The following is a 10,750-nucleotide window of genomic DNA, read 5'->3' on the forward strand; positions in this document are numbered from 1 at the left end:
TGAATGAGGATGGCCCTCAGGCCTGACTAAGAACAAGGGAGCTGAGGCAGGTGTGACAACCTCCCTGGCTTGGTGTTTTCTTCTGGCCCTGGGCAGGGGTCTCCGCTGACTTCTGAGCCCCATGCAGCCTGTGTCAAGCCACTGCAGGCAGCTCTCCACAAGTGGCTAGAGCCCCTGAGGTGCCTCTGGGCCTTTGGCATCTGGAGCCATGTGATAGGTCAGGAAAGGGGGCTTGCAGCTTTGTCATCCTTCTGGAACCTGTGGAGACAGAATGATGTTGAGAGGAGCTTCCAGTCAGCTGATAGGAGGAGACCTTGCTGGGCCCCTTCAGGGACTCTTTTATCCACAGGTTTCTGAGCAGCCTCCGTGCCCGGCTCATGCTTCTGCACCCCAGCCCCAACTGCAGCCTCCGAGCAGAGAACCTGGTGCATGTGCACTTCAAAGAGGAGATTGGCATTGCCGAGCTCATCCCCCTCGTGACCACCTACATCATCCTGTTTGCCTACATCTACTTCTCCACACGTAGGTCTCAAGACGAGCTTCCCAACACCCACTTCCCGCTGTCAGACATGGCCCGGAGCCGAGAACATATCTGCCGGGCACTGGAGCTAAGGCTCCGTTCCCTATAGATTCTCAGGGCTTCTGAGGAAGAGAATTTGGGGTTAGAGCTCCCAAAGGTGTGCGTGTCCACGAGACTGGAAGCATTCATTCTTGTTGTTCTTCTGGCTAAGCAGGAGCTTTCCCTTCCCTGACCGATGGCACAGTCTATTCTTAGGAGCTGAGTTAAGAAGGGCTCCAGGGGTTGGGGGAGGTACTGCCCTGATCTGTCCCCTCTGCTCTTTAGGCAAGATCGACATGGTCAAGTCCAAGTGGGGCCTCGCCCTGGCAGCCGTGGTCACAGTGCTTAGCTCGCTGCTCATGTCTGTGGGGCTCTGCACTCTCTTCGGCCTGACGCCCACACTCAATGGCGGGTAGGTCTCACAGGGCCAGGGTGAGCCATCAGGCAGGCCCCTTGCACACACCTCTGGGCACTGTCGACCCCTGGACTAGATGTTTGTTGTTATGCAATGTCTGCCTTATTATTTTTGACACTGAAGAGTTCATTTTCCCCTCCTTAAGCATATGAATATGCCATGTCTTTCTCTATATAGAGCATGTAGTTATATGCATGTATGTGTTTGTACATATGTGTACATATACATTGTGTGCTTTTAGAATATTTATATTTGCATATGTATGGTATATGTGTATATATAGATGTTATTGTTTATATTTTTAAATCTACATGCACACTTTCATTTTTTAGATTTATTTTTGTTATTTTTAATATGTGGGGCATAGGGAACATGCAGGCAAATAGAGGTGCCTGTGGAGACCTGCAGAGAGCCCCCGGAGCTCAAGGTACAGGGGTTGTGAGCCTGGTATAGATGCTGGGAACTGAGCTTAGGTCCTCTGTAAGAGCAGTAAGCACTTTTTTTTTTTTTTTTTTATGGTTCTTTTTTTCGGAGCTGGGGACCGAACCCAGCAGTAAGCACTTTTAACTACTGAATTACCTCCGCAGCCTGACACTGCTCTCTAAGGGCTGTGTCTGGAGGTGTGCAATAAAGAAGCATACATGTCTTCCTCACTATTAAAAGAGGACTGGCAAGGTGGCTCAGTAGGTAAGGCATTTCCTGCCAAGCCTGATGACTTGAGTTCAATCCCTAGAATCTGTTTGATGGAAGGAAAAAAACCAGCTCCCACAAGTCGTCTTTTGATCTCCACATGTATCCTGAGACACCTGTGTGCATGTATGCATACATACATACATACATCATACATACATACATACATACACACATACACACATACACACATACACACATACATACATGAATATAATGAAAGTTTTTTTTTAAAAGATTTAAATCCCCAGATAGAGTAAGTGTGGAGTCCTGTTGTCAGTGTATGGGGAGGTATCGCTCCCCCCCATTCCTCACTGATGTTCCTTTCCCCTCATTCCTCAGAAAATCTTAGTGCAGAAGCCCTTCCCTATGTCTGTCCTCAGGCTTTGGGCTCTGTGGCTGCCCTGCCTGAGTTACTAATGGACTGGCCCATTGGTCGTCCCTGACCTTGACTTCTCAGGCAGTCATAGGAAAAACTAGTGCTAGATATCAGACCCAAGGCCTAGGAAGGGAGTCAGCAGCTGTGCAGAAGAGCTACTTTGTATGGCTCCTGTTGGGTTCGTGTTCTGGGCTGCTGGCTTCCTTTTCTGAGGCACTCTCAGAGCTCTGTGTGCATGGACAGGGCTCAGCCAGCAGCCAGATGCCTTATGGGACAGTTACTCCTCTCAAGACATGGCTTCTCAGTAGAGGTGGAAGGATTCAGGCTGTAGCCATCCCTCCCATTTAGATGACTATTTTGGCCTGGAGTGACAAATGTAGGCTCCATGCTTATTCTGTCAGCCATTGGAGGCTAGTGTGGGGGATCAGGAAGGCTGGGCTCTGGTAGCAGCCAGCAATGCTCTCTAGTGGGCTTTTCCCAGTTTCCCTTCTCTGCTGGGTAGAAGAGACAAGAGACATTAGCTGACCCCTTAGCAAAGCTTTGGAGTCTGCCTCAGGGCCAAAGGCTGTGTAGACAAGGAACCTTGTTGGATAAAGGTACATTAGAGAAGGTTCCTTCCCTAGGTCACAGAAGCCACTTGGCAGCCTCTATTATATATAGGCTGGAAGCCCCCACAGCTTTCCCAGGGCTCAAGCCTATAAGAACTAACCCTATGTTAGACCTGGTCGTGCTGCCATCTCTTACTGTCTCTTCCTCTGTTCCCCAGCGAGATTTTCCCATATCTGGTGGTGGTTATTGGGCTAGAGAATGTGTTGGTGCTCACCAAGTCAGTGGTATCAACTCCAGTGGACCTTGAGGTGAAGCTTCGAATTGCACAAGGTAACACTGGGTAATGGGCTGTCCCTCTTATATTTAGGCCCAACCCTCAAAATGTGTCTGTTAGGGCTGTGGTGATAGCTCGGTCAGTAGAGTGCTTGCTGCACAGACATGAGGCCCTGCGTTCAGTCTCCAGACCCATGCAAAGGCCAGGCACAGTGCAGCGCAGCTGTGATCCCAGTACTAGAGACAGATAGGTGGCCCCTCAGCTGGCCTAACCTAATCGGTGAGCCGTGGGCCAGTGAGAGACTCTGTCTCAAATACAAGGTTCCTGAAGAACAGTCCCTGGTGTGACCTCTACACATACTTGTGTACATATGCACCCACACAACCCAACAACAGCCTCTCAGAGTTAGCCTGGGTTGGCTTGGAACTTGCTATGTAGACCAGGCTGGCCTCAAACTCCTAGAGATCCGTCCATCCTTACCTCCTGAGTGCTGAGATTAAAGGTACACACCACCCTGTCCTGCTAAGAGGAAGTAGATGTCTTAGGTTCTTTATCCTAGGCCTATGTCTGTGACAGTAACCAGAAACTGACTACACTCATTCCACCTTCCTCTGATGAACTTCTGTGCTTCTAGACTCTGCCCTGGGTGTGGGGTTATAAAGAGATGAGGCAAAATCTTTTGTGTAAATAGAGTCTTGTTCATATGACAGCTATGGCAGCCTAACCCTAAGAGCGGCACGAGGACGAGTCTATTAGCTCTGCCATCGCTCTGCTGGTCAGGAGTGGATGTGGTCATAGCTAAAACAAGAAAGCACTGGGCTGTCTTCTTGGCTTTTCTTCTCATCACCCTGGTTCTCCCTTTTTCTGCTGGACCCCACCTTCCTCTGTAGCAGCTGCACCATGGTGCTGACTCCCTAGAGTCTGCCCACTGAGTGGAATGGCTGCCCAGAGGCCGGACCCCCTCTTCAGGCCTCTGTCCTTCTGAGGACTACAAGGTCAGGAGTAGACATGTCGCTCTTCCCTGCCCTTCACTGCCTCAGTACTTCGGTTTTCCCTGTGCAGGCTTAAGCAGTGAGAGCTGGTCCATCATGAAGAACGTAGCAACTGAACTGGGCATCATCCTCATTGGCTACTTCACCCTTGTGCCTGCCATCCAAGTAAGGCTTCAGGGTGGCCATATGGGGCATGTGTGTGTGTGTGTGTGTGTGTGTGTGTGTGTGTGTGTGTGTCTGTCTGTGTGTCTGTGTGTCTGTGTCTGTGTGTGTCTGTGTGTCTGTGTGGTGTGTCCTGTCATCTCATGCAGGCTTTCAATAGAATCCATGTTGCTGTGTCAGAGATCTCAAATAAGGGCAGGGGAAGAAAACTTAACTTTGAGCAAGTCCTGCTCCTTAACCAGATGTAGGATGCAAACCACCCTTTCCCATGTTAGGGCAGAATCCTCCTCTTTCAGTGCTAACTGACCAGAAAAGCACAATGAGCAAGTTGGGGCTTGTGCAGAAAGGCTCTTTAGGGAGCATGCTGGCGGCTTACAGTTCCCTTATGCCTTTCTCAAGGGACTTGAAGAGCCTAGAAAAGCACCCTCTAAGGCCACTCTGGAGCAAAGTATGCAGGCGCTGCCTTGCTCCCCAGTGAACAGCTCTCCTTACCCTACTAGTCAGCTCCCAGTCTCCAGAAAGCACAGCTGAAGAATGTTTTCCTTGGCCATTGCTCTGCCCTGCTAGTTCTGGGGACCGTGCAGCCACCATGCCTCCTGTGTGTTCACTGCAGGAGTTCTGCCTCTTTGCTGTGGTGGGCCTGGTGTCTGACTTCTTCCTCCAGATGCTGTTCTTCACCACCGTGCTGTCCATCGACATTCGCCGGATGGAGGTAAGAGTGGCTGAGTCCTGCTCGGTGCTGGTTTGTTCAGAAGGTCAGAGAGAGCATGTGGCCCCCAGACAGGCAGTGCTCCCATGCAGGCAGCCTCTGAATAACTTGGGACCCCATCTCTGTGCACTCAACAGCTAGCAGACCTGAACAAGCGGCTGCCCCCTGAGTCCTGCCTGCCCTCAGCCAAGCCTGTGGGGAGGCCAGCCCGATATGAGAGACAGCTAGCTGTACGGCCGTCCACACCACACACCATCACATTGCAACCATCTTCCTTCCGAAACCTGCGGCTTCCCAAAAGGCTGCGTGTCATCTACTTCCTGGCCCGCACTCGCCTGGCACAGCGCCTCATCATGGTACCTGTCACCCCTGTTCTGCCTTGCGAGGGATGGCATTCAGATCCCAGGGGTGGCATTGCAGAGCCTTTCTTCCTGAGCCCTCTGACAAGTAACTTCTGGCCTGCCTGAGGGGAAGTAGTCCCAGGGTCAGCAGGGGACGAGCTCTCTCTCTAGAGGGGCCCAGAACAGAGATTCTCCAGGATAAAGTCACTTTGCACGGTCAGTGTTTCCCTGGGCCCTGGTTAGTCAGCCTCCATGCAGCATGCAAGCAGCAGAGGACAGTAGAATGTCCTGGCCTGAGGTGGCAGCGTTTCTCCCAGGCACCTAAGGGACAGGGTGGGGGTAACACTGAGACCCTTTGGAAGGTTTGCAGTAGGTTAGGTACCTGGGCCCTCTGGCCAAGCTGACCAAGGAATGGTGTCAGCTTTCTGGGCCCAGCGCTGAAGAGATTGGGAAGTTCTGTCAAATTAAAGGGGTTCCAGTGGTTTCTAGCCACTGGAAAGGGAATCAGGTTGTTGCAGATGTGGTGGTAGTGAAAGAATTGGGGAGGTAAAAGAAAGTACAGATTGGGGGCCATGTCCTACCTGCACATCCAGGTCCTTCCAGTGTGCGAGCCAAGACTGCTGGGGCCTGGGGCTGCCCATTGCCCACAAGGCCCTACTGAGCACCCAACACCCCACTGCAGGCTGGTACAGTTGTCTGGATTGGCATCCTGGTATATACAGACCCGGCAGGGCTGCGCACCTACCTCGCTGCCCAGGTGACAGAACAGAGCCCACTGGGTGAGGGTTCCCTGGGGCCCATGCCTGTGCCTAGTGGAGTGCTGCCTGCCAGCCACCCGGACCCTGCCTTCTCCATCTTCCCACCTGATGCTCCTAAACTGCCAGAGAACCAGACGTTGCCAGGTGAGCTGCCTGAGCATGCCGTTCCAGCAGAGGGCGTCCAGGACAGCCGAGCCCCAGAGGTGACTTGGGGGCCCGAGGATGAGGAGCTGTGGAGGAAATTGTCCTTCCGCCACTGGCCCACACTCTTCAACTACTATAATATCACACTGGCCAAAAGGTAAGCTGAGCCGTGCCAGCTGTCATTTCTGTGGTGTCAGTTCAGCGTCCCCAGAGCACCTCCTCTACTAGGTGAGAGGAAACCAGAGGAATCCTGCATGGGGGCAGCGATTCAGGAACTAGCTAGCGGGGTTGGGGATTTAGCTCAGTGGTAGAGCGCTTGCCTAGCAAACACAAGGCCCTGGGTTCGGTCCCCAGGTCCGAAAAAATGAAAAAAAAAAAAAAAAAAAAAAAAAGGAAAGAAAGAAAGGAACTAGCTAGCGCCCCAAGCAGATACACTGGGCGGGTGGCCCCTTAGGAGTTAAAGGTTGCCTGCCCCTCTTCCCCTTGGCAGAATTAGATGCATTGATGGGTGCTAGGTTGCTAGTGCTGGAAAGTAACAAGATTGGGGTACCAGAGCTGGTTTGGGAAGGGGACAGCAGGCAGCGAGACTACACTAGGAGTGCATCCCCACTAAGGCAGGGCATCACTGCCTACTCACAGGTACATCAGCCTGCTGCCTGTCATCCCTGTCACACTACACCTGAATCCACGGGAGGCTCTGGAGGGGCGACACCCTCAGGATGGCCGCACTGCCTGGGCCCCACCAGAGCCTTTGCCTGCTGGCCTGTGGGAGACCGGACCTAAGGGGCCAGGTGGAACACAGACCCATGGCGACATTACCTTGTACAAGTAAGGCCTTGGTGAGACAAGTGGGTCAGGGTAGAGCTGGTCTTGGGGTACCCTCCGCTCATACTTTTCCTGTCCCGCACAGGGTGGCTGCACTTGGCCTGGCAGCGGGCATTGTCCTAGTGCTGCTGCTGCTCTGCCTCTACCGGGTGCTCTGCCCGCGAAACTACGGGCAGCCGGGTGGTGGTGCGGGCAGGCGGAGGCGCGGAGAGCTGCCTTGCGATGACTATGGCTACGCACCGCCTGAGACGGAGATAGTGCCGCTGGTGCTGCGAGGGCACCTCATGGTGAGTGGGGTGGGATTGGGCGGACAGAGGTCGGCGTGGCCATGGCCCTTGTCAACATAGCACCCTCACACAGGACATCGAGTGTCTGGCTAGCGATGGGATGCTCCTGGTGAGCTGCTGCCTGGCTGGCCAAGTCTGCGTGTGGGATGCACAGACCGGGGACTGCCTCACTCGCATCCCGCGCCCTGGGTAAGCGTGGGTTGGCCCAGCCTTTGCCCACTCTCGCAGGCTCTGCCCTCAGCTCTGCCCTCAGCTCATATCTTGTGCCCCTCGACCTGGCCAGGCCACGCCGGGACAGCTGCGGAGGCGGAGCTTTTGAAGCTCAGGAGAACTGGGAAAGACTGTCTGATGGGGGCAAAGCTAGCCCGGAAGAGCCTGGCGACAGCCCTCCGCTGCGACGCCGCCCTCGAGGGCCTCCACCGCCTTCCCTCTTTGGGGACCAGCCAGACCTCACCTGCTTAATCGACACCAACTTCTCAGTGCAGCCGCCCCCAGAGCCCACTCAGCCCGAGCCTCGGCACCGGGCGGGCTGTGGCCGCTCTAGAGACTCTGGTTACGACTTCAGCCGTCTGGTGCAGCGTGTGTACCAAGAGGAAGGCCTGGCTGCTGTGCACATGTCGGCCCTGCGCCCACCCTCCCCGGGACCTCCCCTGCCCCAGGCCTCTCAAGAAGAGGGGACTGCTCCCGAGAAGGGCTCCCCCCCTCTGGCCTGGGCCCCCAGCACAGCCGGTTCCATCTGGAGCTTAGAGTTGCAAGGCAGTCTCATCGTGGTTGGGCGAAGCGGCGGCCGGCTGGAGGTGGGCCGAGTGACTGCCCACACCCTAGCTGGGGGGTTCCCACGGGGAGTGGGTGCTCACAGCCTGTTTCCACAGGTGTGGGATGCCATTGAGGGCGTGCTCTGCTGCAGCAATGAGGAGATCTCCTCAGGCATCACAGCCCTTGTCTTCTTAGACAGGAGGTGAGACTTACCTGGCTGCTTGCCTCAGCCCCATGTTTCACCCAATTTGTGAGGTCAGACGACTATCTGAGGCTTGAGGCCTCTGCCTGGTGTGGGATTTGACTTATATTTACTCAGTCTCTGGTTGATAAGGATGGTTCAAGGGGTGACCACCTTAAAAATGTGAAATCTTTGTAGCAGGGCCAGGCATAGGGTAACGCAGAGTATACTGTTTTCTTTCTACCCTTCTAAGACAGCGGCTCACCATCCAAGCTAGAGAGGGGAGACTTTTGCAGGGGTTGGTGGGGTGATCTGGGGGAACTCTGGCGCTCTCCATTTTGTCCGCTGCCATCTATCTCTTCCTGCCACCACTGTGCCTGTCAGGCAGGCATCCTGCTCCACTCTCCCCCAGCCGGGCCCACTCTGTCAGGTCCCTGAGTGTGTTGGGAATCCTTCCCTATCACTTGTCCTCTAGCTTTGGGAGATACCCATGTCTCTGGCCTTTAAAGTCCCCGACGACCCCTTCCTGTGCACCGTGGAGTCCCAGATGCGGTGATGGGCAGAAGGTGTAGATCACACTGCCTTTGCTGGGACAGGATTTTAGGACGCACTGCAGATATTCCTGCCTGTCTGCAGCTCGTGCCTAGAAATTCTTGGGAACAAAGACAATCTTAGGTGGATAAAGGAAACACGTAGACTGTGTACTCAGGTTCAAGTTGACATGTCGCAGACTACAGCAGCACTCTGTGGTGGCTTCATGGCTCATCCTCACCCTGAATTCCTTTCCCTTCCTCAGAATTGACCCAGTTCCAACCCTAAAAGCTCCCTCCATTTGCTGTCCTTTCAAAGCTTATTTTAGATTTGTTCTGTTGTTCTTCCCTGTGTGTATGAATGTGCACTGTGAGCCTGTACCTGTGGAGATCAGAAGCGGGCGTCAGATCCCTGGGGTGACGTCCAGGTCACTGTGCGTTGACGTGTCAGTGCTGGTAGCTGAAACCGGCCCCCTGCAGAGCGGTGCTCTTATGACACAGACACCACATTATAGATTGTTAGCTCATTTAACTGTTACAACCGAGGTGGGGACTGTTAAGCCCCATTTTACAGAAAGGAGAGACTTAAAGAGGCTGAGTGGTAACTGGCACCCTCCAGCTCTAGCGTCTTTTTTTTTTTTTTTCTTTTCTTTTCTTTTTTTTCGGAACTGGGCAAGCGCTCTACCGCTGAGCTAAATCCCCAACCCCTCTAGCGTCTTCTTAAGGCACTTTGTGCATAGCTTGAGGCTAGAGTCTTTCATGTCCTCTTCTAGGATTGTAGCTGCTCGGCTCAACGGTTCCCTCGATTTCTTTTCCTTGGAGACCCACACTTCCCTCAGCCCCCTGCAGTTCAGAGGTCAGTGGGCCTGGGGCCAGCAGGCAATATGTATGGGTTGGGGAATATGTCTGCAGGATGCCTTTTAAGAACCTACTCACTGAGCTTGTCCTCCTTAGGGACCCCAGGGAGAGGCAGTTCTCCTTCCTCGCCTGTGTACAGCAGCAGCAACACTGTGGCCTGTCACCTGACCCACACAGTCCCCTGTGCACACCAGAAACCCATCACAGCCCTGAGAGCAGCAGCGGGGCGCCTGGTGACAGGGAGCCAAGACCATACTCTGAGAGTGTGTATTGTTGATCTCTGGGTACTGGTGAGCTGGAGGGGGTAAGGAGCAGGGGGACCAAGCTAGAGGAATCCTAGAGGAATGACAGCAAGCACTTCCTGGCTAAAGCACAGAGCACCTTGGCAAGTCCCAGAGACCAGAACCTGTCCTCCCTGTCCTAGGTCTTCCGACTGGAGGATTCGTGTTGCCTCTTTACCCTGCAGGGCCACTCGGGGGCAATCACAACTGTGTACATTGATCAGGTAAGGGACCTGTGGTGGGGCTGTGAGGTTTGCCTCCTGGAACGGTAACGGGATGGGGACACTGTTGATAAAGGCCTGTGACTGAGTTCCTTTGGGCCTCTTTCCCCAGACCATGGTATTGGCCAGTGGAGGACAAGATGGAGCCATCTGCCTGTGGGATGTACTAACAGGCAGCCGGGTCAGCCATACATTTGCTCACCGTGGAGATGTCACCTCCCTCACCTGTACCACTTCCTGTGTTATCAGTAGTGGCCTGGATGACTTCATCAACATCTGGGACCGAAGCACAGGCATCAAGCTGTACTCCATTCAGCAGGTGAGCGGGCGGGGCATAGGGTGTTGGTGTTTGGGACTCGCACTCACATTCAAGACCTCTTCTGGCTTTGCCTCCAGGACCTGGGCTGTGGTGCAAGCTTGGGTGTCATCTCTGATAACCTTCTGGTGACCGGCGGCCAGGGATGTGTCTCCTTTTGGGACCTAAACTATGGGGACCTGTTACAGACAGTCTACTTGGGAAAGAACAGTGAAGCCCAGCCTGCCCGGCAGATTTTGGTGCTGGACAATGCTGCCATTGTCTGCAACTTTGGCAGTGAGCTCAGCCTAGTGTATGTGCCCTCTGTGCTGGAGAAACTGGACTGAAGGCAGGTCAACTGCACTATGCCTTTCCCCCATCCCAAGGTGGGGCACTGGGGATTGCAACTCTTTGGACCTAGACTGGAGGCAATAGGTAGGCATCTTTGCAGCTGACTCAGAACTGTTGTCTCCTGACTGTAATAATAAACTTTTTTTAAAAAACCACATTTACCAGGGTCCAAAGGTACTGTCATTCCACTCCC

The 10,750-nt window shown here is 53.8% G+C and overlaps 1 protein-coding gene across 11 annotated transcripts in view; it reads left to right on the forward strand.

Annotated features, from left to right (window-relative positions):
- Positions 1-10,714, forward strand: part of Scap (SREBF chaperone) — a 54,726-nt gene extending 44,012 nt beyond the window's left edge. For all 11 annotated transcript variants that reach the window (XM_087561461.1, XM_087561469.1, XM_087561462.1 and 8 more), the window contains 17 exon segments: positions 350-522; positions 845-971; positions 2,810-2,922; positions 3,929-4,023; positions 4,634-4,732; positions 4,867-5,085; positions 5,753-6,129; positions 6,612-6,800; positions 6,883-7,084; positions 7,158-7,273; positions 7,368-7,881; positions 7,957-8,042; positions 9,325-9,407; positions 9,506-9,672; positions 9,834-9,914; positions 10,024-10,230; positions 10,308-10,714. In XM_087561461.1, coding sequence (XP_087417587.1) covers positions 350-522; positions 845-971; positions 2,810-2,922; positions 3,929-4,023; positions 4,634-4,732; positions 4,867-5,085; positions 5,753-6,129; positions 6,612-6,800; positions 6,883-7,084; positions 7,158-7,273; positions 7,368-7,881; positions 7,957-8,042; positions 9,325-9,407; positions 9,506-9,672; positions 9,834-9,914; positions 10,024-10,230; positions 10,308-10,553 — 3,094 coding nt within the window. In that variant the 3' untranslated portion in view covers positions 10,554-10,714.
- The last annotated feature ends 36 nt before the right edge of the window (positions 10,715-10,750 follow it).

The sequence above is a fragment of the Rattus norvegicus genome, chromosome 8 (genome assembly GCF_021556685.1).
Source record: "Rattus norvegicus strain SHRSP/BbbUtx chromosome 8, alternate assembly SHRSP_T2T, whole genome shotgun sequence".
Lineage (NCBI taxonomy): Eukaryota > Metazoa > Chordata > Mammalia > Rodentia > Muridae > Rattus > Rattus norvegicus.